Source organism: Myotis davidii, unplaced genomic scaffold, assembly GCF_000327345.1.
Source record: "Myotis davidii unplaced genomic scaffold, ASM32734v1 scaffold653, whole genome shotgun sequence".
Lineage (NCBI taxonomy): Eukaryota > Metazoa > Chordata > Mammalia > Chiroptera > Vespertilionidae > Myotis > Myotis davidii.
The window spans coordinates 363813-390494 of NW_006285129.1; the positions used below are offsets into that span (position 1 = coordinate 363813).

The following is a 26682-nucleotide window of genomic DNA, read 5'->3' on the forward strand; positions in this document are numbered from 1 at the left end:
CCTCCCGTGCCCTTGGTTTTCCCTTCCTGCTCTGTCTCTGTCCCATGGCCTCCCCACTCTGCCAAGTCCTCCAAGCCGCCAGCTCTCCCTCTCTGCTCTCCGTCTGGCGGCTTGGGGAGCCAAGTTCCTCAAGCCACTCCACTCTCTGCTGGCTCTCCCGCTCTACTCTCTGCCCGGTGGCTTGGGGGGCATGGCTCCCTCGGTCGCTGGGAGTGACTGAGGGAGCCACGTTCCCCCAAGCCTTCGGCTCTCCTGCTCTGCTCTCCGCCTGGCAGCTTGCGGGAGTGACTGAGGGAGCCATGTCTCCCCAGGCCGCTGGCTCTCCAGTTCTGCTCTCCTCCTGGCACCCATGTATGCAAATCAACCCACCATCTTTGTTGGGTTAATTTGCATACTCACTCCTGATTGGCTGGTGGGCATTGCAGAGGGATGGTCAGTTTACATGTTTCTCTTTTATTATATAGGATGGGAGGAGATAGGCAAAAAAATAAACGAATAAATTCTACAGTATATTGGGAAATTATGTATTATGTGGGAAAATAAAACAAGGAAGGATGATAGCAGTGTTGTTGGCTTGATGTTGTAGTTTTCCTGGTTAGGGAGTACAGGAAGTCACTGAGAAAATGACATGTGGGCAAATATTTAAAGGTAATGAGAAAGGTAAACTATAAGACTATATGAAAAAGGAATGTTTCAGGCAGAGGGAGCAGGGAGCTTAAAGGACCTGGAGGCGGGGAGTAGGCCAGGTGTATTGTAGGTCTTGTGGCCAAAATGGTTGGGATGGTGACCAGGACAGGGAATTGGAGACATAATGTGGGGCCAGATTATTTAGGACTCATAGGCCATTGTAAGGACTTTGATCTTTGCTCTGAGTAAGGAGGGGAGCCATTATTGGAGGGATTTAAGCAGTGGAGTAATATGATCATATTTCTATTTTAAAAGGATCAAGATCACTCTTCTGAGTTGAGATTAGACTGAAGTGAGGCAAACAAAGGTAGAAACAGGGAAACCAGTTAGAAGGCTACTACAGTAATTCAAGCAAAAGATGATTATGACTCAGACCAGGAGGCAATGGTAAGTAGTAGTTGGAGTCTGTATTTTTAAAGTTTTGTATAAAAGCTTTTTATGGCTTCTTGTTAGCCACAGAATAAAGGCTGAAACTTTTTAGCTCATTATTTAAGTCCCACCAGAATTTGTCATCTGGCAAAGATTCTCCCCTGTTCTTCCATCCAATCCTTCCTGGTCAGACAAATATAGAAATAGGTAATGGTTAAGAATATAGATTCTGGAGCCAAACTGTCTGTATTTAAATCCCAGCTTTACCACTTACTAGCTGTGAATAGGGACAATTCATTTAATTCTATCTCTTAAATGGAGCTAATAATAGTACTAGGGTTGTTGTAGGGACATCAGCTAAAATTTGTATCATCTTTAGAATAGTGCCTAGCACACAGAAAGGGATACATAAGTTTTTGTTAAATAAATTTAAAATTCTACTCTAAATTTCTCCCTCCTCCAAAACCAAAGACAGTCATTGCACAGGCCTATTCAGCACCTTTGCTCAAGACTTGTTCTCACTGGAGTGCGCTTCCCCTTCTTTCCTGCCTATGAAAATTTAACTTCTTCATTAAACATTTAATATTAATTGAGCACCTATCAGACACTGAATTAGTCGTTGAGGACACGGCAGTAAACAAGACAGAATCCTAGCCTTCAGGGAGTTTATACTCTAATGGAGAGTGCAAACCGATATACTATAGTGTGGTAAGTGTTGACTGGGTAAGTTCAGAGTTCACTAAAGGCATCGTCTTGTGGAGTTAGGGGAAGCTTCATCAAAGATGTGAGATGTCAGCTAAGACTTGAAGGAATTAGCCTGTTGAAATGGGTGTCAAGACGAGGGAAGGGGGTGAGGCTTGGAGATGAGAACAAAGTTTTGTTCACCAAACGAGCTTTAAGGGAGAGAGAGGCTAAAGTTGAGGCTAAACAGGTAAGCAAGAACTATGGTATAAGAGGGTTTGAAAAACATTCCGGATGGGCCATCTCAAAAATCCATAGGCATCTTCCCAGATTACCTCAACCAACTTTTCTCATTCCTTCTGAATTTCTTAGTGCTCTGGCTAAAGTGGAGGGTTTACATTAGGGGAAAGTTGCAGTAACGTTATTGGGGATGATTTTTTGGGGCAGAAGTAGAAATGAGATGGAGGGTCAGAATCTGACTTGGATTAAATTTAAAATTTTGGATGTTTCCCTGTGGATGAGTGGAAACACTAAAGATTATTCAGAGTGGATTATCATAGAAAAGGAAAGTTCTCAGAGACAGAGAGGGAGAGATTTCTGGGAATTGTAATTCATTAAAGATAAAATTTGATTTTGAAGGGGAAGAGATGAGAATGTAAAATCCGGATCATAAAATCCGGATCATAAATGGATCAAAAGGTATTTGGGCATTTTCCAGTAAGCAATTGGAAATCACTGGCAGATTTGATATCAGAAATAACTGGACAGTTTTGCATATTAGAAGATGAATTTAGCAACAATGTAGAGAATAAATTTGGGGTGCCCAAATATAGAAGCAAGATCACCAGTTGGGAGGCTATTGAAGTAGTAGTCTAGGTCAAAGGTGATGAACCCAACAAAGAGCTATAGTATATAGAGAAGGAGAAGAGGGATAAATTTGATATTATTGGAGACAAAATTGACTAGACTTGGAGATTTAACAAATGGGGGCTGAAGGGTAGGGAGGAGGAGGGGTAAAAAAAAATTGCTGCCGAAACCGGTTTGGCTCAGTGGATAGAGCGTCGGCCTGTGGACTGGAAGGTCCCAGGTTCGATTCCGGTCAAGGGCATGTACCTGGGTTGCAGGCACATCCCCAGTAGGAGATGTGCTGGAGGCGGCTGATCGATGTTTCTCTCCCATCGATGTTTCTAACTCTCTATCTCCCTTCCTCTCTGTAAAAAATCAATAAAATATATTTAAAAAATTGCTAAAATTCTGGCTAAATACAGGAGCAGTAACAGATGGAAGAGGAGGAAGATTAATATTAGTAAAATTGAAAAGTCAAGTTCAGGGTGCCTCTGAGACTTAGCATTGATTGATAAAGGGAAATCCAGGCTTGAAAAATATGGATATGGGAGTCATGGATACATAGGTAGTAGTAGTTAAAGGCATGGAAGTAGCCATTTTCTGTGTGCTAAGCACTCTCCTTAATGCTTTACATACATTGTTTTATTTGTTTTAAAATGTTTTTGTTGATTTTAGAGAGCGAGGAAGGCTAGAGAGAGAGAAACGTCAATTCGAGAGAGAAACATAGATTGGTTGCCTCCCGAATGCACCTGACTGGCGATCAAATCCTCAGCCTTTTGGTGTATGGAACGAAGCTCCAACCAACCAAGCCACCTGTCCATATACATTGATTTATTTAATTCTTGTAACAACCTGTGAAGTTGTCATTCTGTAATTATGGAGTTAATAGAAGTTAAAGTGAAGACAGCGAATGCATAAAGCTCTTTCAGATTCCTGATTCTGAAGGATCTTACCTGACTCAGATAAGTTGATCTGGATGGGTTTAAATGTGGATACTTTTTTTTGAGAGAACATAATTTCCATCTAACGATTTATGCTCTCTCTGTGAAATAGCATGTAAGCTTATCTCCTGAGAGTGAGAAAGTAATGTGGTAACATAGAGGGCTTGACAAGAGTAGTAGAAATTTGAAATAGCTCTTACAGTAAATGAGAGAAAATGCTGATTAAAGACATGTGGAAGGACAGTAGCATTGAGGGCCCAGCTGAAGGAGATTGAATTTATATGGTTTCAGTCTTCCTTTTTCTTCAACAGAACACAGAGCAGAAATAAAGTTGTAGTGGAGGCATTCAGTTAGATTGATCCAGATTTAAGATTTTGTTGAGTGCATGTGCTAGAAAGGCTAAATTTGAGGCAGGTGGGGGAACGATGATGAAGGTTTTGATAAAAGAGTTATTTCAATAATGGATCAGAAACTCTGGAATTGATGGAGAAAGAATTTGAATACTGGAAGAGGCTGTAGAGAAAATAAAGAACTGAGATTCTGATGAAAGTGAAGAACAAAAGAGTGGTTCCGGGAGGATACTGAATTTGAGATCAAGAAATTGGGGGACTAGAAAATACGATGGATCATCCATGTGGATATTAAGATTGCCCAGGATAACAATGAAATTTGGGGTGACATTGCTCAAGGTTCCAGACAGTAAGTTGATTGGGCCTAATCATGGGCCTTTGAAAAAGGTTGACTCAGGTGTGTTTTATGGGATCAAATTATTCATTTCCCAGGACCTTTGCTTGGTGATGCAAGTAGCAGCAGAACCTCTTTTCCAGTAGATGGAAGGATTTACATGTATCTGAGTGGATCTGGACTGGTTGATGAAAGGAGTCTATCTACAATTATAAGGAATTTGCCTGAGGGCACATTCTGATTGGATTCTAGAAAAGCCCATGCTCTCTCCAGTAAACCTGGTGTTTTTGCAACAAGTTGAGCCGCTTCTACTCAATTTTTTTTATCTTTTCAAATGTTTGGGAGAGCAGTTTTTTGGTTTTTGTTTTTTAATTTTAGCTTCTCCAGAGTTAATGAGTTTTTTAGTGGCAAGCATCTATAAAGTGAAGTAGAAATCTATTCAAGGAGTACCTTAAACAAAAACTTAACCTGAAGCAGTCAAGGTTTTTAGACAGTAGGTTCAGTAAGTTGATCATATTAGTTCATTTGTCTGTTCATCCATCCATCCAATAGCAGTTTGAGAACACTGTGTTTGGAATAAATTGAACTAAGTATAAATTGACTGATTTTGTTTTATTTATATCTTTTATCATCTCTAGCTGCCTATCCCCACCGTTTGAATCTCTTTTACCTTGCCAATGATGTCATCCAGAATTGTAAAAGGAAAAACGCAATCATATTCCGTGAATCATTTGCTGATGTACTTCCTGAAGCAGCTGCTCTAGTGAAGTAAGTAAATTCTTACTGGTCTTTGGGATCTAAGCTTAGAAAATGTAGAATTTTAGATTCCATTTTTACCCATTACTAAGAACTGTAATTGTTGTACATGCTTAAGGATCCAAGAATATTTGTCCAAGTTATTCATTGTAACTTTCCTGCTAATGTCGCATTTTTTTCTTTCAAAAACTCTTTGTTCCCTTTTTGAAAGTTTGTAATTTACAGTCTGCCTCTTCTGGCTGACCTTCCCTTATGTATCTCCTGCTCATACTCTCCGGCTACTTCTTCCCAACCGCTTCTTCTGTTTTTGTGGGGGGGTTTAAACATTTGCCTACTTTTTTTAGAGTTTTTCTGAAATTTTGTTCCCTTCAGGAAATCTGTATAATTGAAGGGGAATGGAGATATTTATTCCCAACTCCATATTGATTTATTTCATTCTTAGCAAAATTATATCCAGCACTTTCCAAAATGCTGGAACACATATCTGATCTTATTTTTGCCCTGTACTAATTGTTTTTCTTGTGTTTTATCCATATTTGTAAGTTGTTTGGTACAAGACACACACACACACACACACACACAATTGGAAGGAAAATAGTCATATGGAAGAATCAAAATAGCTAAATATTTCCTCAAATTAGATATTTATTAGCTTAATACATTTGTATAAGTATGTTAATATAATATAATACTGATCCATTTGTTAGTATTAACCCCATCATAGCTAAATGATCCTTGTTCCTTCCTTTGGATTATTAACTTGAGATACCTATTTTGGTATTACAAAAGGTCAAAATATGGCGCTGCCTGAATGTACTAAGTCAGTGGTCGGCAAACTGCGGCTCGCAAGCCACATGCGGCTCTTTGGCCCCTTGAGCGTGGCTCTTCCACAAAATACCGACTTCGTCGGGGGTCCAAACGGCGCCTCGCAAGCCACATGCGGCTCTTTGGCCCCTTGAGCGTGGCTCTTCCACAAAATACCGACTTCTGCGCATGGGCCACAAAGTTTCAATCGCACTGTACATGCGCGCCCGCACTTGGTATTTTGTGGAAGAGCCACGCTCAAGGGGCCAAAGAGCCGCATGTGGCTTGCGAGCCGCAGTTTGCCGACCACTGTACTAAGTGATAAAGATTTATACACATGTCAGGAATACATAAAATAACAATTGCACCTAACATTTATTGAACACTTGAAATTGACCAGATATTTTACAAAGTGCTATGTGTGCTTTAAGTCATTTAATCCTGAGAACAACTTTATAAAGTAGCTACTACTACTGTTCCATTTTAAGGAGGAGGAAACTGGCTTAAAGAGATTAAATAACTGGCCTAAGTTCTCACAGCTCCCTGGGTGGAGGGGGAGTGTCCTGTAGAATTCCCACCCAAGCCTGTCTAGACTCCAAAGCCCATGTTCTTTGCCACTTACCCACTAGTATGTGCTGCCTCTTTACATATGTAAACCCAGTAATTTTAAGTAAGAAAAGCAGTGTGCCAGTTGATCCCCACTTAGAGTTTCTGCTGTAAATGTCACTGTAGTCTTTTTAAAATTTAACCTAGTCTTCCCAAGACTTAAGATTTCATGACCTAATTCATGGTTGTCAGCTTTTATTTTACAATGTGAAACTCACAGTAACCAACTTTGCAGGTAAGCAGATTAAATTTTGTTTTTCCTTTTTACAAAATGAGAACACTGAAACTCAGAACAGTTAAGAAATTGCCCAAAGTAAAATGACAATTTAGTGAAAGAGCTGAGACTGAAACAGATTTTTCTGTCTCTTAGTCCTCTATTATTTTTACTCTAGTACATAGTCTTTCTAAACTTAATTTATAGGTGTGGGTTTTTTTTTATCTTATAATGGACCCTTAGTAATTTTAGATATTTTTTTAAATATATTTTATTGAATTTTTACAGAGAGGAAGGGAGAGGGATAGAGAGTCAGAAACATCGATGAGAGAGAAACATCGACCAGCTGCCTCCTGCACACCCCCAACTGGGGATGTGCCCGCAACCAAGGCACATGCCCTTGACCGGAATTGAACCTGAGACCCTTGAGTCCGCAGGCCGACGCTCTATCCACTGAGCCAAACCGGTTAGGGCAGATTCTTATCTCTTTATTTCTTAGTCACTTACCAAGGACTGATTCTTTTGTTGTTTCTTCCTCCTTTTCTCTCTGCCTTTTAATTTCCCATTATCTCTATTTAATATATTTGTATTATTATATCATCCTTCTAACTAGTTTCTCAGTTTCTGATATACTTTTCATTCACTTTAGGCTACATACATGTCCAGACATATAATGGTTTAAGGCCATAGGCCTTGGAACCAAGCTACATGGGTTTGAATCCTGGTTTTGCCACCTTCCAGCTCTATAACTTTAGGCAATTTAAATTAGCCTCAGTTTTCATATCTGTATAATGGAGCCAGTAATAAATAGTACCTACCCCACAGAATGAGGGAACTGAGTTAATAGTACATATAAAGAGCTTAGAACAGTGACTGGCATATAATAAACACTTAATAAATGTTAGTTGCTGCTATAATGATGAGCCTGGCTGAGTAGAAGCTCTTCATTGATAACCTGACGACTAATAGAGTGTTGCTGGGGCGCACTGCCAAGAGCTGGGGTTTGATCTTGCTCTTCTTCTTCCGAGTCTTTTATGGGTTCCTGGCTGCACTTTTCATATTCACAATGCTTCAGACTCAGAGCGATGAGGTTCCAAAATAGTGCGACCAGACTTCTAGTCCAGGACTTAGGGTTTTTCCAAAACTAGTGTCTATGTTGGAATTCATTCAGTATGTTTGATCCAGAGTCCTATGAAAGGTACATTGAAAACATTATGGCCCTAGCCGGTTTGGCTTAGTGGACAGAGCATCGGCCTGTGGACCAAAGGGTCCCGGGTTCGATTCTGGTCAAGGGCACATACCTTGGTTGCAGGCTCCTCTTCTGTCTGGGCCCTGGTCAGGGCTTATGCAGGAGGCAACCAATCGATGTGCTTTTCTCACATTGATATTTCTTTTTGTCTTTCCCTCTCCCACTCTCTCTAAAAAAAAAATCAATGGAAAAAATACCCTTGGTGAGGATTAAAAAATTAAATAAATAAAAAAGAAAACTTAATGAAGTTTCTAGAGATTTAGAAGAACTGAAGAATTTCACAGTCTGTCCTGATGGAGTACTTTTTGAAGGTCCAGTTCATGTTGCATGTCAGTTTCCCATTATCTACTTCAGCATGCAGTGGTATGGATGATCCTGGCTGACTCTCCAGGGGACACCTCAAGGAGAACTAAGGATAGAATGCTTCAGTATTCCTAAGAGTGACAACTCTTATCAGCTTTATCCTCCCAATTTTATTATAGACAAAGTATTTTTCCATGTTATTGCTTGTCCAGCTTGGCTTTGGTGCTAGTTGTACGCCAAAAGAAGTAATAGTCAAATACAAGATTATTGGACACCTAACCTGAAAAACTGATGATTGTGACAGGTTTTTAGGACAAGTTGTGTTCAGAATCACAATATATACATAGTAGGAGTTAGGCTATCCTCACAGAGTAAATGTTGTATTGTCTTCATTTTGTATTAGTCGGAACTGGCATGCTAGAATCATGAGACCACCTAAGAGAAAGGGTGGGGTGGTACATACATTGGGATAACATCATGATGTGCTTCCTGATCATAGTGTTCAGTGTCCTCTGAAGTAACTGACTGTTGCCTCTGCTGCCTTTTGGAGCTGTTGGACAGCCACCGAATAGGGCCCATGAACACCTGATTCTGAACATGTAGAATGGATGTCTTGTCCTATTTTTATGTGGTTTAATTACCACATAAGCTTAATGTGCTGTGCTCTATAAACATTTTGTAGATTGAACATGGGTTAACTGTCATATTTTTATGCCAGCAAAGTTTTAGGGATAAAATGGTACCTGATCGACATGCAGTGACTTGATAGCTAAAAAAATAAATGTGGTGTGTGGAGAAGTTCTGTATGTGAAGAAGAAAAAAGAAAAGAAAAATGGATTTAAAAGGTTGTCTTGGAGGTCAGGGAGTGAAAAACAAGCCACAGAGTGGGAGAAAATATTGCAGTGCAATCAACAATGGGATCATAAAGAATTACAAAATAGGAAGAAAAAGGCCAAAAAAAATAAATAAAAGAGTTTACCTGGCACTTATTATACTAGAAATTAAAACAGAAATTGTTTAAATACCTATTAATTACTTTAAAATGTATATATTTTTTGCCCTAATTGGTTTGGCTCAATGGATAGAGCGTCAGCCTGCGAACTCAAGGGTCCCAGGTTCAATTCCGGTCAAGGGCATGTACCTTGGTTGCGGGCACATCCCCAGTGTAGGGAGCGTGCAGGAGGCAGCTGATTGATGTTTCTCTTTCATCAATGTTTCTAATTCTACATCCCTCTCCCTTTCTCGCTGTAAAAAATCAATAAAAATATATATGTATATATAAAAAGTAATAAAATGTATATATTTTTTATTGATCTCAGAGAAGAAGGGAGCGGGAGAGAGAAATTGAAACATCAGTGATGAAAATCATTGATTGGCTGCCTCCTGCATGCCCCCTTCTGGGGATTGAGCCCACAACCTGGGAAAAGGGGGACATCTATAATACTTTTAACAATAAAGATAATTTAAAAAAAAAACACAATAAAAACATCCTCGGGTGAGGATTAAAAAAAGAATTGTTAAGTAGGTAAAAGGTAGCTACTAACTACTAGAAAAGAATAAAAGAGCTCTAAGGTACGGTGGGACTACTTCTGGACCTGAGGGAAAAGTAGATGAGGAGCCCCCTCTTCTCCCAGCTGAGACTCAAACCTGAGGAAAGAGGGAATTGCTACCTGCACATGCTACTTGCCACTGTACTGGCTAAGAAACAGGTGGAGAGCACTCATCACTGAACTGCAAGAGCAACCCCCCACCAAGATGCCTGTATGCTTGCTGATCCACTTAAGAGCAGAATAGAACACCAAAAGAATCCCTACAGCCAATTCCAGCCTCTCAGTGTCACTCTAGGGCCCCCTATTGGCAGAGCCTAACAAAGAGCCAAGGGTTCATTCTGGCTCCAGTAGCACCAAGAAGGGTGGCTTAGAGCAGAGAGGCAATAAATTAATATCTGGCACATATACATTTTAAAGTTCACCAATACCAAAATTAGCAAGATTGTGGCACAATGGGAACTCTCATATACTGTTGGTTTGAGGGTTGGTGGGTATAAAACAACCTCCTTTTGAGAAGTTTGTTATAGCCCTGGCCGCTTTGGCTCAGTGAATAGAACATTGGCCTGCGGACGTCCAGGGCATGTACCTTGGTTGCAGGCACATCCCCAGTGGGGGGTGTGCAGGAGGCAGCTGAATGATGTTTCTCTCTCATCGATGTTTCAAACTCTCTATTCCTCTCCCTTTCTCTCTGTAAAAAAATCAATAAAATGTATTAAAAAATATATATGTATATTTAAAATGCCCATACATTTAAAAAAAAATAAAAAGTTTGTTATGTACACCCTGTGATCTTGGGATTCCACCCCTAGTCTTTTAAAAGCCCTGAGAAACTTTTGTATATGTACAGCAAATTGATGGAAGAGAATTTTTATAGCAACAGTATTTGTGGTAATGAAAATTTGGAAACAGCCCAGATATATATTGCAAACTTATTTAAATCTTGAGGTATTAAATAAAATTTGATAAACAACCCAGATATTATATACTGCAAACTTAAACCTTGGGGTATTAAAACCTTAAAATGTTAGAAGAAAATATGAAAAATTTTATGACAAAGGGAGTTAAAAAGCTCTTAAAACACAAAGAACAATAAATAAATGTATTTATGAATTTATTTACATCAAAATTAAACTTCTGTGTTAGAGAATAAGCCATAAAATTAAAGACAAGTGACACACTAGGGAAGATATTTGTTATAAACAAATAAAAAAATTAAGTTATAAAATGGTCATTATTTTAGGAAATATGGAGTAGCAAGTTTTTAGAGAGAAAATTTATCTCCACTCTAATTTCTGAATTTTTAATTATTATTATTTTTTAAGCTTCACTTGATATTTTTCCCATTGATTTTTAGAGAGAGTGGGTAGGGTGGTGAGAGAAAGATAGATTGACATGGAAGAGACACATTGATTGTTTGGTAAGAGTCTCAACCGTGGCCGAGGATGAACCTGCAACCCAGATATGTGCCCTTGACTGGGAATTGAACCTGCGACCCTCTCTGTTCCACGGGCCAAGCTCTAACCACAATACACACTGGCCAGGCCTAATTTCTGAGTTTTTTAAAGTATTACTAAGCCTTGTCTTATTCTGTACTCATACAATTGATTTTTTAGACCAGATTCTTTATTATTAGATTATATCTTATTAGAGTCAGTCTATCTTTTGGGAGGCTAGTTGTGTCAATGCATTCCCTGAGTGGCCCTCTCAACTTCACATCCATCAATAAGTTCAGTGTGTTGTCCATAGCCTCATCTGTGTCATTCATAGAACTGAATAAGAGTGCTTAAGATTTTAGTCCTAGACATGTAGAAAAAAGTTTTAAAATAAACATCAAAAGACATTTGGAAAATAATTTTGTTGATAACTTTATTTTTAGGTCTATAGTTTGAGATACAACATTCTTATCTATCTCACTTTTTCTTTCTCCTCAGGGATCCATCTGTCTCTAAATCTGTAGAACGAATCTTTAAAATCTGGGAGGACAGAAATGTTTACCCAGAAGAAATGATTATGGCATTAAGAGAAGCTTTGAGTAAGTGTCTTTTCTCTCCTAGAAGGAAATTTGAGTCATTGTTCAGACTTTAAAATTGTATATATTTTGTAGATTTGGTCCTGTTGCTTAATAATGAAATAGAAAGTTTTGGATCTGATCTTGTTAGTATAAAATTAAATACTTATAAAAATCCGAATTAAAATTTAAGTAGAATTGGTTTGGGGAGGGTTGGATTTTGTTTTTTTGACTGAAGAAAGTCAAGCATATTAAGTGATGATGGTCATCTAATTATTCCATTTGCTTTACGTCAAGTGTTTAAACTAAAGTTCACTTTTTGTGCTTAATAATTACTGCCCTGTCCTCTTACTGTTGGAGAATTTTTGGACCGGATTTCAGTTTTCACTAGGTATTTGATATTAAGCATATATTGGCATTCTTTAGTCTCTATTTTGGTTTAGACTTACAGTAAGTGGCATGCATATTTTTTAAAAAGTTATTTAGTTCCTATGTATTAGAGACATGCAATTAGGTCATGGAATAGAAGCTGGTGATATCTTAAATCATGACCATTATTGACTAGAAATTTGCTTTACAAATAGCAACTTCTAAGAAGCTGTTAAATTCTTCATTGGAATGTGTTAACTGGTATTTTTAAGCTTCCTGTCCTATTCTCAAAATCAGTCATTTCATTGACAGTAGAAATCATGTTTATTTGACAGCTTCTTAGAGATCTGGTAGGTGTTTTATTTATTTTTTTTAAATAAAAATGAAAGAAAAGGAAAGAAAGAAACAACACACAGTCTCGGATTGCCTTTTTTCGTGCTACAACTTTGACACTCAAGTGGACAGACAGAACAGCTTCCCATAATGCCAGATTGCAAAAACTGAAATGTTTTCCAGGTACCACTTTCAAAACTCAGAAGCAGCTGAAAGAAAATCTGAACAAACAACCGAATAAGCAGTGGAAGAAATCACAAAGTAAGGAATAAAATCTCAACTAATATAAAATTAACTCCTCTTTTTGGAGCAGAAGAAAATGTAGACCATTTGACATCATACCTCGCATAAACTATGGGCAAACCTGTGTTTTCCAGGCCTGGGAGGCTCCCAGTGACTTACACTAAACAAGCCATCATGGAGTTACTTCTTAAAAACAAAACAAAACAAAACAAAAACTACTTTTAAACAAAGAAAATGCAGGAAGAGGGTTTAAATGAGTGAAGATTCAAGAGTAGTTGGGGGATTGAAAGAAGAAAATAAATACTTGATAGTGCCCAGGCTAACTCTCGGGTTCAAAGATATATGAAGTTAGAGGCAGCTGGCATTAAACAACAGAGCTGAAGAGGAGACTAGGCATTAAGAAGCATTTCTGTGGGAGCCATGAAATCCTTCAGATTTGGGGATACACTCTACCAGATTAGACATGGGCCTCAGCTCAGGCCAGAAGCTCATTCTCTAACAGGAGCTCCTGCTATGTTTATCATGTTTACCCAGCATGAGATCAAGGGAGTGGAATACTGCATGTAATAGGCTGCTGTGGGCCAAACAGGAATATTGAGAAAGACCTGAAGGTGTGGAGGGAACAAGGTAAAAGACAGTGAGAATTGGGAGGTGAATCAAGACACTTGGGATGGTTTTGCTCCAGCAAGCATTTGATATTCGTCATGATTAAGGGAGTCCCCTATCTTCCTTTTGGGCATAAGTTGCATGCTTAGGAACAACAGGAGTCATCATTTCAGCCAAAGTTCCAGCACAGTGGTAATGTACTTAGAGCTTACTTTGCCTGTTTTTGCTATGAACTGAGTCACCAGAAAAAGAAATCCAAAGCTAAAATACATAGGAATAGAGTTGATGTTTGTAAATAATTTTCTTCAGCCGGTGCTCAGGATTAATTGGATGTCCTGCTCCTTAACACTCTTATTTTGAAGTATTGAGATCCTCTTACACTCAGTCAGACTAGGGAAAAAGGTACTTCATGTATCTCAGGATCTCCAAATCAATAATTCTAGGACTTTATGACTTAAAGGGCCTATTGGAGGTAAGTCGGCCAGTCATATGTTTTTATATTGACCATGCTTGGGAATGTTTAAATTTCGTATTCCACTATTCTAGATACTATGATTTAAATGTGCATGTTTGACATATGTTAAAAAGTACACCCTTAACTATAAGAGCTAAAATTTTTCTGAATATTAGTCGATATTTTCTGTCTGTATTCTTAATGATGTTTTGTTTCATTCCAACAGCATCCACGAATCCAAAAGCTGCTCTCAAATCTAAGATAGTTGCTGAATTTCGAGTAAGTTACAGAATATGTTGAACATGGCCAAAGCATTATTTACCCTTTTTGTGTTACAGCTTCCTGTGTAGTCCAGTAAGATTTATTTTTATTCAGTTTGTACATCAATTATATTTTAAGGGAATCCAGATTGGGATCAGATTACTTGAAGTTTTATCTGTTTCCCTAATGCAGCGGTTCTCAACCTGTGGGTCGCGACCCCTTTGGGGGTCGAATGACCCTTCACAGGGGTCGCCTAAGACCATCGGAAAACACATATATAATTACATATTGTTTTTGTGATTAATCACTATGCTTTATGTTCAATTTGTAACAATGAAAATACATCCTGCATATCAGATATTTACATTATGATTCATAACAGTAGCAAAATTACAGTTATGAAGTAGCAACGAAAATAATGTTATGGTTGGCAGTCACCACAACATGAGGAACTGTATTAAAGGGTCGCGGCATTAGGAAGGTTGAGAACCACTGCCCTAATGGAAAAAATAACCTTACAGAAAATCTGTTACAGGCTTAGTTCTATACTGAATCCCCCAACAAGGGGTTCATCTTTCTTTGAAGCTCTACTAAATTAGAATTTGTGTACAGTTAGAATAATAAGGCTATGTTTATCTAATTAAAATTTAAAGATTTAAAGTGGACCTTTGTTTCATTCTTTTTTTTAAAAAATATATTTTATTGATTTTTTACAGAGAGGAAGGGAGAGGGACAGAGAGTTAGAAACATCGATGAGAGAGAAACATCGATCAGCTGCCTCCTGCACACCCCCTACTGGGGATGTGCCCGCAACCAAGATATATGCCCTTGACCGGAATCGAACCCGGGACCCTTGAGTTCGCAGGCTGACGCTCTGTCCGCTGAGCCAAACCGGTTAGGGCCTTTGTTTCATTCTTAACCTTATATCTATAAAGTAGCTTTGAATAACTAAGGAAAATGGCCCTTTTTTTTTTTTTAATCCTTACCTAAGGATACGTGTTGATTGATTTTAGAGAGAGAAGAAGGGAAAAAGAGAGAGAAACATCGATCGGTTGCTTCCCGTACAAGTCCTGGCCCAGGATCGAACCCGCAACTTATGTATGTACCCTGACTGGGAATCAAACCCACAAACCTTTTGGTGTATGGGACAAGGCTCCAACCAACTCACCCACCCAGCCAGGGCAGGAAAAGGATCTTTTAAAGTATAAGACTAAAAGAATATTTTGACATGAGAATTGCTATTGATATCCCTGATTATGAGGAAATGTGAGGGGTTTTATTAGGTTTTAATGGGGGAAGATAAATAAATCAGTGATCTTGTGAATGAAATTTGACTCTGCTCTGTGTTCAGTCTCAGGCCCTCATTGAAGAGCTGTTGCTATACAAGCGCTCAGAAGATCAGATAGAATTGAAGGAAAAACAGCTGTCAACTATGCGGGTGGATGTGTGTAGCACAGAAACTCTCAAATGCTTAAAAGGTAATACTTACATCCTTTTAACAAGAACAACTCAGATTTTCTTCCCAGATCTGTCATTTTCAAGTAAGACTGGCTTCTTCCATAAAGAGAACCCTCAGTTGATTGTAGAGAGCAGTTGTGCCAGCTCTGGTTTCCCAGGTACTGATTATATGCATATACATTTCGTAAGTAAATTTCTGTCCTTCACCTGTGCACATTAAACTCTCACAGTTTTATCTGTCAATTATATCTCAAGAAAGCTGGGAAAAAATAAGTTTAAAAACCCAAAGAAATAAATTCTGTCATTTTCTTCATTTCTGGTGCTTTCTTGATATATTAGGTTATATATAGGCAGGTGTATTTCAAATATGTGATTAACTGGTTTGAGTATGCTCTTTAATACGGTCACTGTAATGCCTCATAAACTCTAGTGAGTTGCTCTCTTGTCCTTACATTGTAAATTATAAATAATAGTTTTTGTTTTGTTTTTGTGTGTTAATCCTCACCCGAGGATATTTTTTTTCATTGCTTTTCAGAGAGTGGAAAGGATGGGGAGAGAGAGAGAGAGAGAGAGAGAAACATTGATGTGAGAGAGAGACACATAGACTAGTTGCCTCCTACATGGGCCCCATAGCGGGTGGGGAGCAAACCCCCAACCTTGACTGGGAATCGAATCCGTGACCTTTAGGTGCTTGGGTTGACGCTCTAACCACTGAGAAACCAGCCAGGGCATAAATAATATTAATAGTTTATCATAGTATAAATCTCATGATGGTAGAAACTATCCTTTGTGCTTTAAATATATTTTTGTTGTTGTTGTTGACTTTAGAGAGAGGAAGGGAGAGGGAGAGAGAGAGGGATAGAAACATCAGTGATGAGAGAGAATAATCTATGGCTGCCTTCTGCATGCCCCCTACTGGGGATGGAGCCTGCAGCCCGGGCATGTGCTCTGACCAGGAATCAAACCGTGACCTCCTGCTTCATAGGTCAACATTCAACCACTGAATCACACTGACTGGTAAAATTATCCTTATTTGTTCACTGCTGTATCCAGCCTAGACCAATGCTTGTTTGGGACATAATAGGCATTTAATAAGTATTTTTGAAGTAATGAGTAAATGGCTACTAGATATTCATTTTGGCCTTTATTTTGTTATTGTAACATGCTTTAAATTTAACATGTTAGCTTTGCACAGTAGCAGTATCATAGTCAATGGGATTTATTTGAGGCACGATTATTGCTAATTGAATAAATAAATAAATTTAACATGTTATTGAATTTAATTCTCACAACAACCCAGAAGTATATTAAAAATTTCCATTTTATATATGAGAAATTCAAGACTTCATAAGGAGATGAATAGCTTGCCTAAGATACACAGCTGATGAGAGACAAAGCCAAAATTTGTTCCCTTTTCTAAAGCCATATTCCTACAGTCATGGGGATGAAGTATACTTAGCAGTGTAAGTAACAGTTCGTAATGTCACTATTGGGTTTTTTTTTGTGTGTGTATTTTTAATCCTCACCTGAGAGTATTTTTTCCATTGATTGCTTTTTAGAGAGAATGAAAGGGAGGGCAGGAAAGAGGGAGGCAGAGAGAGAGAAAGAAACATCGATGTGAGAGAGACACATCAGTTGGTTGCCTCCTGCACATACTCCAGCCAGACCAGGGATCATCTACAACCCAGTTACGTGTCCAAGACTGGGAATCAAACCCGAGACTCTCTGGTGCTCAAGTCAATGCTCTAACCATTGGGCACAACAGCCAGGGCCATAATATCATTATTTTTTTCCCTTTTTAAAAAAAAATATATTTTATTGATTTTTTTACAGAGAGGAAGGGAGAGGGATAGAGAGTTAGAAACATCGATGAGAGAGAAACATCGATCAGCTGCCTCCAGCACACTCTCCACTGGGGATGTGCTTGCAACCAAGGTACATGCCCTTGACCGGAATCGAACCTGGGACCCTTCAGTCCGCAGGCCAACGCTCTATCCACTGAGCCAAACCAGTTAGGACCATACTATCATTATTGATGCAAAAATAATTGAGGGTTTGTACTCTTCGTATATGAAATTATTAGACATCTTCCGATAGGAAAGAAGAATTTTTAGTGTGATTCACAGAGCGGTCACTTTATCTTTACTTTTCTGAATCTTAGTTTTTTCATGTATCTTACATATTCTAGTGCAGCAGTTCTCAACCTGTGGGTCGTGAGCAATGAAAATACATCCTGCATACCAGATATTTACATGACGATTCATAACAGTAGCAAAATTACAGTTATGAAGTAGCAACGAAAATAATTTTATGGTTGGTGGTCACCACAACATGAGGAACTGTATTAAAGGGTCGTGGCATTACGAAGGTTGAGAACCACTGTTCTAGAGGATTAAAAGTTAATGGGCTAAGTCAGGGGTGAGGAACATCCAGCCCAAGAAATCATTTGGTCTGGCCCTGCTAAGTCATTAGTGGTGAGTTCATTAAATGTTTGACCAAATACAGCAAGCTAGTTTTTTAGTTGGTAATTGTGAATGGCCCATGAATGATATTATAAATATCCATATGGCCCTTGGCAGAAAAAAGGTTCTCCACCCCTGGTCTAAGTGAACAGAATCAAGCCTCATTCCATTATTCCAAAGTAGTAGAATGGCATCAAATTTGTAAAGAAAATCAATGAACTTTCTTTTAGTTGGATTTTCTTTTGTTTACTGTGATTATTGGTACTTTCATGATGCACTATTGCTTTTAACTCTAGCAGATTCACATGAATCATTTTAATAATCTGTTTTGTGATTTGGAGAAGCTTTTTAAAGTTGAAACTATGAGACTAAGAATATTACATGTTAAGGCAGTAAGAACAGGTTCACTGATCATCTGGAGGGAGGTTTTCTTCAGAAAATTAAATTACTTACTTTTTCTTTTTTATCCTGAAATGAATACTTCCTCTGTTATTTTAGATAAGACCGGTGGGAAGAAGTTCTCCAAAGAATTTGAGGAGGCAAGCGCCAAGCTGGAGGAATTTGTGAATGGATTAGATAAGCAGGTGAAAAATGGGCCCTCACTAACAGAAGCACTGGAAAATGCTGGAATTTTCTATGAAGCACAATACAAAGAAGTAAAAGTGGTGGCCAATGTAAGTAGTAATTAGAGCTATCATATTGATTGGTTACTCTATGTCAGTGACTGTTTTACATGTGTTACCTAACTCAGTGTGGATAAACATTATCTCCAGTTCACAGATGAAGAAGTTACTTTTGAAGAGGTTTAGAACCTTGGATAGGTAATACTAGTATAGCTAGCAAGTGGTGGAGTCTAAATTAGACCTGGGTCTTTTTGATGCTAAAGCTCATGCATACCCTGGTTATTATTATGCCTTATGTCTTAGAATTTCAAAGGGAGTATGTCAAGTTATTGTTACAGGATATAAAATTAGGCTGAAATATATGTAGAAAACTAGATGGAAACATTCTGTTACTAAATTTCATGTAAATTGACTGCGTTAAGAATCCACTGAAAAGGAGTTGATAATGTTCATTTTGTACATAATTTTTTTAAAGTTTTAATCACCATATGTAAAAGCATATAGTATTATAGAACCCACCAGTCCCACTTCCTAAAAGCCATTCCTTTTACCTCATTTAACTATTTTTCTAGCATTTGCCTCCATATTTCTAAATTATATATCCATATGGTTCTTCCTTGGTTTATCCTATTTAAGAAAGATCTTTTAACTACTTGATGTGACAAATGAGGATTTAGCTTATATTTACCAGCCTTCCGCTTTCTCCCAGTATTATTATACAACTGTTTTAAATCTTTGTATTACCTTTGTAAAGGAAAGTACAGTTGACTCTTGAATACATGGGGTTTAGGGGTGTTGACCCTCATTCCCTGTGCGGATGAAAAACTGCATATAACATTTGACTCCCCAAAAACTTACTACTATGCAGTCATTTCTCAGTATCCACTGGGGATAGTTCCATGACCCGCTGCGGATACCAAAATCTGCAGATGCTCGAGTACCTTATATAACATGACATAGAACAACACATCTGCAGATTGAAAATTCTGTTTTCAATCCATGGGTGGTTGAATTTGTGGATGGGAAACCTCGGGGATACAGAGGGCCAATGGACTCTTATAAATGGATCTGTGCAGTTCAAATCTCTATTGTTCAAGGGTCACCTATACTATACTATTTTTTGACCACTAACTCTAGACTCCCTGCTTTGTAAAATGAGGATATTAACATCCTATCCTTTCCCATTAGTTTTCACCTATCTCTTCAGTTTCCCAGCTTTAGTGAACTATACTTTACTTACATACTGTTGTAAGGTAGATATTTACATTCCATTCTGTAATCATAATTGTCTTCCTTGTTTTAAAGGATGGAAATTAATAAATAAAGCTTACATTATATCTATGTAAACATTTGTTCACTGCAAGGTCTATGTTAACTATGGATATATTAGAAATATTTGGCTTTCTTATAGAATTTCTTTTTTACCTGCATTGTTTACCTTTTCATATTCCAATCCCCAGCCCCCCTCCCTTTTCTCTGTAGCTTCAGATATTCTGAATCTACATTTTCCCCAGAGGCCTTTCTGCCTGAACTTCCATTCTCCTGATCCAGTTTTAGGTCTGTAGATCTCATCCTAGGATTAGTATTTACTGTTATTCTTAGATAAGCCCTCTGTTTTGAAGATTTGTGTCTTCTTTTCTTGGTATTTTCTCATCTTGCTGGAGCACATCCTCAATAAATTTTTATTTTATTTTTTAAAAATTATTTTATTTATTTAAATATATTTTAATTGATTTTACAGAGAGGAAGGGAGAGGGATAGAGAGTTTGAAACATCGATGAGAGAGAAACATCATTCAGCTGCCTCCTGCACACTCCCTACTGGGGATGTGCCCGCAACCAAGGTACATGCCCTTGACCAGAATCAGACCTGGAACCCTCCAGTCTGCAGGCCAACGCTCTACCCACTGGGCCAAACTGGTTAGGGCTCAATAAATTTTTTTAAAAAGAGGGTATTGCAAGAAAGAAATTTCTGAATCTTTATATCTAAAAATGTCTTTATTCTGTTTTCACATATGCTTTGATAGTTTGACTGGTTAAAGAGCATTTTCCCTCACAGTTTAGAAGACATTTCTCCATTGTCTTTAGTGTTGTTGATATGAAGTCTTTGCAAGATCCTTTGGGGATGACTCTTGTTTCTCTGTAAGCTTTTAGGGACATTGTCCATGATGTTCTGAAATTTTTACAATGATGTATCTACATGGTTTTCATTCTTTATGGGTTACTTGGTGTGCTCTTTCAGTCTAAAGATTGGTATTCTTCAACTCCAGGACAATTTCTCTCTTTCCTTTTCCTTTATTTTCTCTTTCTGGAACACTGATTAATCACATGTTGGATCTCCTAGGTTGATATTTAATGTGTCCTATGTTTTCTCAACCTTGATCTTTTTGTTTTGCTTTCTGGAAGATTTCAACTTTATCTTCCAGCTTCATCTCTTCATATTTTTATGTTTGACAGTCATATTTTAAATTTCTAAGAATTATTTTTTGTTCTGTGTTCCCTTTTTTATGGCAATCCTTTCTGATTTTATGGATACAGTATCTAGTGCCCATGAAGATATTAAAACTTTTTTCTCTTCCCTGAATTGTCTTGTTTCCTGGTAGAGCCTTTTATTTTATTTTTCCCCTCCTAGTTGTCTTAGTCTTTCTCTTTTATGATTTTGGCTTTCCTCGAAATTCATGTATTTCATTGTCCATTCCTAGTTAAGAATGAGTTATGAAAAAATTGATTGAGGGGCTTTCTATCCATAGGTAGGGATTCTCTACTTCTTGGGTTTAACCATTAAAGTCTGTGTAGGTGAGGAGCTGGCTGTTTGTCTGGGCAGGGGAGCTCTAAATGTGAGAAGGCTGGAGTCTTTTTGCCAGGATATTGTAACTCTATAGAGAAGAACTCACATTTTTTGCCTGGGACATAGTGCCTTGGCTACCAAGTGTAAAGGCTGCAGAAGAGGTGGTATGAGTGTTTGTCATCCACACTTTTAATGAATTGTCCTATTTCAACCCCACTACTTAACTCCTCCATCCTTTTATACTCATCTTTTTTGGATCAAAGTTTCTCAGGGATTCTGCAAGACAGATTTGCTCCTTTCCTAGATATAGCTCCCTTTCTATACACTCCTAAACTCATTTTTCTCCACCCTGCCTCATCACTTCTCACTCTTCCATTCACATTCTGTTGTCTGAAAATCTGTAGAAATCTTTTTCTCAGGTATATTTCTTGTTGTTGGTTTATACCTTTGTATTCCTTTACTTTTCGTTTTATAGGAGTCTCAGGAGGGAGAAACATGAATGGGAATGGTCAGTTCATCATTTTGACCCAAAAATACTTTATAATTTTTGAATAGTGACCTATATCCCTAGCCCTTTATTTATAGAATCATATAAAATCATTTAGTCTGCTTTGGAGGCTATTCAAAAAATGGCTTGGTGAGGTCTATTAAGCAAGCATTTGTTGAGCACTTACTCTGTGCCACGTATTGTGTAATACAGAGAAAAGAGACATTGTTCTCACAGAATTCTTTTGCTCTGATGGAGAAAATACAATAAAACACATCATTGCAATTTTGTGTGATAAAAGTTACAGTAGGAGGATACTGTGAGAATAGATTGAATTGGTACTTTTATCTAATTTGGGACTGGAGGTAGACGATATGGAGAAAATTTTTTCCAAAGGAGCTAAACTCTGAAATTGCAGTCATTAGATAAATGAAAGCTCATAATCTCTGATGAGCATTTTCAAAAGCATGGGAACATAACACAGCATGGCAAACTGGTAGACCTGAGAGCAGTTTCTGATAGCTGGGTTTGTATGAGGAAGTGATACGTAAAACTGGAGAGGTAGTTAGGAACAAAGTTCTGAAAGCAGTAGGAGGCAGTTGTGAGATTTAACTTTTTTTTTTACTGTTTTTATTAATTTTAGAGAGGAAGGGAGAGGGAGAGATAGAAACAATGATGAGCGAGAATCATTAATCGACTGCAACCTGAGCATGTGCCCTAACCAGGAATTGAACCAGGGTCCTCTTGGTTCATGGTCAGTGCTCAACCACTGAGCCACACTGGGTGGAGATTTTACTTTTTTTAAGTTTATAATATCCTATATAATAAAAGCCCAGCGACCTGTCAACCAGTTGCTATGATGCACACTGACCACTAGGGGGCAGACGCTCAACGCAGGAGCTGCCCCCTGGTGGTCAGTACGCTCCCACTGTGAACCCTGGGCCAATAGGCAAGAACCCGGGCTGCGAATGTTGCCTCCTCGCCCCAGGCTCCTCCTCACTCCCTGCTGCTGGGCTCGCAGAGCTGACCCCGAAGGCTAGGAGGCAGGTTTGTGGCCGCTGTGGGATTGAGGCCCACTCCGCCACTTCTCAGTGCTATTGTCCCCCAACCGGGTCCCCTGGAGAGGCGAGTGCTCTGGCTCCACAGAAGGTGCCGGACCAGGCGCAGCCACTCAGAGGGCAGGTCCATAGCCACTTGGCAGACGGGGATGAGCAGTGCTCCCACAGCAGGCCAATCCCCATAGGCCATGCCCCCCACCAGTGCATGAATAAGTCAAATTCACAATGTAAAGAAAAAGCCCAGGACTTTTATAACATTTCTATAACTTTAAAAGAAGATCTAAAGTAAATATTAGAAAATATTAACTTTTCAAAACATTTTAGGTAGTAAGTATATCAATTTTTTTATTTCACTATATTGTAGTTTATCAGAACTTTCTTTTAAAGGAGGAAAAGATCATGGGAAATAGATTGTAATAAAATTTTACCAAACCTATCACTTTTGGGAACTCATAAAATGGGTCTTCTCCCCCCCACCTCCCCACCTCCCACACACAGTTTTATACTTTTTATCAGTGTTCCATATTTCCTATAGGGAAAAAAATTCCCTCCCAAATGAACAAAAATCACCCCACCAGGCTTTAGACGTAAGAACTGTTCAAAAAATTCTAACATCGCCGAAGCCGGTTTGGCTCAGTGGATAGAGCGTCGGCCTGCGGACTGGAAGGTCCCAGGTTCGATTCCGGTCAGGGGCATGTGCCTGGGTTGCGGGCACACCCCCAGTAGGAGATGTGCAGGAGGCAGCTGATCGATGTTTCTCTCTCATCGATGTTTCTAACTCTCTATCTCTCTCCCTTCCTCTCTGTAAAAAACCAATAAAATATATTTAAAAAAAAAATTCTAACATCAACTAATTATTAGTTAACTGAAATTTAACCTTCCTATCCATTTCCTCATTCATAAAATAAATGGGTTAACATTTCTGTTTCCCAGAATTTACTGTGAGAATTATGTAATAAAATATTCTACAGCAATCCATCTCCATAAGGAGTATGTTTTTTTAATGACTATCTTGGGGAGGGAGCTGACTTGGGAAGTAGATTGATTTGGTTTGTGGCTGAGAGGCTCAGTATTTGTTCTTGGAGTTATCACTATTGTTAAACTGCTTCATCTAAAGCTCTTTTTAATGGGGAGTGTTGTTCATTCCTTTTGGAAGACAGGGTATTACAATGCCAATGTCATTCTGTGACTTTGGCAACATTAAAGAGAACAATAGAGGCAGAGGCAGAAATTTTGTTAAAAGCCCTGATTTATTTAGTTAAGGCAGTAAAAAATTAAGTACCAAAAAGGACTTTAATTTGCTATTAATGTGGTCACGTTTGCATTTCAGAATCAATATAGCAGAATGGAGAATAAAAGAATGTTAGAGGGAGAGAGATGTTATTTTCTCTGTCTCTGCTTTTTAGTAGTTATATAATGTTGTGGCTAGGTATGATAGATGTGGTCTTCAAGTTTGTATGGTTTTGGGTTTGCAGAACTATTTATTTTTATTTATTTTTAAAATATATTTATTGATTTAAGAGAGGTAGGGAGATTGAGGAAGAGATAGAAACATCAATGATGAGAGAGAATCATTGATTGGCTGCCTACTGGGAATCAAGCCCACAACCCGGGCATGTGCCCTTGGCCGAAATCAAACCCGGGACCTTTCAGTCCACAGGCCAATGCTCTACCCACTGAGCCAAACCAGCTAGGGCTGCAGAACTATTTAAATCAATGGCATATTAGTTTATTAGGACTGCTATAACAAAGTACTTCAGACGGGGTGGCTTACCCAATAGCTTATTGCCCCATACTTCTGGACACTAGAAATCTAAAATCAAGGTGTCAGCAGGGTTGATTCTGGGGCTGTAAGGGAAGGTTCTGTTCCTGGCTTCTCTTTGCCTTGCAGATGGCTATTTTCTCCCTGTATTTCTTCGCGTTGTCTTTCCTCTATGTGTGTCTCTGGGTCCAAATTTTCCCTTTGTGTAAGGATATCAGTCACTGGATTAGGGCCCATCTTTTTTTTTTAAATATATATTTTATTGAGTTCTTACAGAGAGGAAAGGAGAGAGATCGTTAGAAACATCAATGAGAGAGAAACATCGACCAGCTGCCTCCTGCACACTCCCCACTGGGGATGTGCCCACAACCAAGGTACATGCCCTTGACCGGAATCGAACCCGGGACCCTTCAGTCCGCAGGCCGACGCTCCATCCACTGAGCCAAACTGGCTTCGGCAGGGCCCATCTTAATGACTGCATTTCAACTTGATTGCGTCTGTAAAAACTTTGTTCTCCAAATAAGGCCACATTCTGAGGTACAGAGTTAGGACTTTAACATAGAAGATTTTGGGGGAACACAATTCAACCCTTAACAAATGGCTTAAAGATTTTCATAAATTTTAGGAAATTCTTGGCTGTTACCTCTTCATGGATTGTTCCTCATTTCATTTTTCTTTCCTCCTGGAACTCTATGAATATATATTAGATCTCATTGCTGTCTTCCAGATTTCTTTATTTCCTTTCTGTATTTTCTATCCTTTTTTTTTTTTATCTCAGGGCTTCCTTCTGGATATTTTCTATGAACTGGTCTTCTAATTCATTAATTATCTCTTCTGCTAACTCTTATCTATTGTTACACCTATCTATTAATTTTGGTTGGTTTAGTTTTCAGTTTGAGAATTGCCATTTGGTTCCTTTTTAGAAAGAATTCAGTTTTCTGGTAAAATTTTGTTTATATATTTTCTTCATTTTTGCTGTTCATATTTTTGGTCTTACTTTTTTTTGGAAACAATCTCAAACTTAAATACCTTGAATACATGAAGATTTTGTTTTCCTGAATCAGCTTCTATAGCAGTGGTTCTCAACCTGTGGGTCGCGACCCCTTTGGTGGTCGAACGATCCTGTCACAGGGGTCGCCTAAGACCATCCTGCATATCAGATATTTACATTACGATTCCTAACAGTAGCAGCATTACAGTTATGAAGTAGCAACGAAAATAATTTATGGTTGGGGGTCACCACAACATGAGGAACTGTATGAAAGGGTCGTGGCATTAGGAAGGTTGAGAACCACTGCTCTAGAGGATCATGGTTTCCCTCCAGCAGGAGGTGCCCAGCCAAGCCACCATTGCTGATGTGATTCTTTTTAGTTTTCCAGCCGAGGTTGGAAAAGAACTTACTAGCGTTGTGTGCCCTCCCAGGGTCGTGCTGAATGTGTTAATTTAATGTGTTTTTCCTTTTGTCCACTCCGCGATCTTCCTCAACCTTCCATCTCCAATGTTTAGCTGGACCTGCTTATGCTTTGCACTTTCGAGTTAAATATTATTCTTCAGAACCAAACAACCTTCGTGAAGAGTTTACAAGGTAGGACAAGATGCAGAACAGAATCCGCCCCTGTCACACTTGCCTCACGTGTAGGGTACGGGCCTCCTAAACTGTGGGTTTGCCTCCCCCTCCCTCTGCTGCCTTTATATTCTGAGCAAGAGTTATGAGCACTTGGCCTGTATTCTGTTGAAAATCCACACTTTGCTTAATTTGACCTTTTTCTTCATAAGCCAGCGTGCAAAGATTTGCTATCTTCTCACCTTTCTGTGTGGTTGACCTTGGGCGATTTGGGTAGCTGTTCTATGGCACTTCATTTTTTGTGCCCAGTAAGAAAAGGGATGCCAGGGATTGGAAGAGCCTTTCTCAGTCCAAAATTGCCATCTTATTTTCTTTTAAGGGACTGCGAAATATTCCCTTGGTTGTTACAGTGCCAGCGTTCTTAGAATCTCTTTGTGTTATCTTTCAGCCCCACTGAAGTTCTTTTATGTCTGCCCGACTTCAGAAACAATGTTGAAGCAAAAGAGACCTAAAACTA

General features: G+C 38.7%; 1 protein-coding gene across 1 annotated transcript in view; it reads left to right on the top strand.

Annotated features, from left to right (window-relative positions):
- Positions 1–26682, top strand: part of RPRD2 (regulation of nuclear pre-mRNA domain containing 2) — a 67942-nt gene that overhangs the window by 18060 nt on the left and 23200 nt on the right. Inside the window, exons 2-7 of the mRNA XM_015558686.1 lie at positions 4847–4976; positions 11622–11722; positions 12584–12661; positions 13930–13982; positions 15316–15442; positions 18383–18558. Of these exons, the coding sequence (XP_015414172.1) occupies positions 4847–4976; positions 11622–11722; positions 12584–12661; positions 13930–13982; positions 15316–15442; positions 18383–18558 (665 nt within the window). The remainder of the gene's footprint in view (positions 1–4846; positions 4977–11621; positions 11723–12583; positions 12662–13929; positions 13983–15315; positions 15443–18382; positions 18559–26682) is intronic.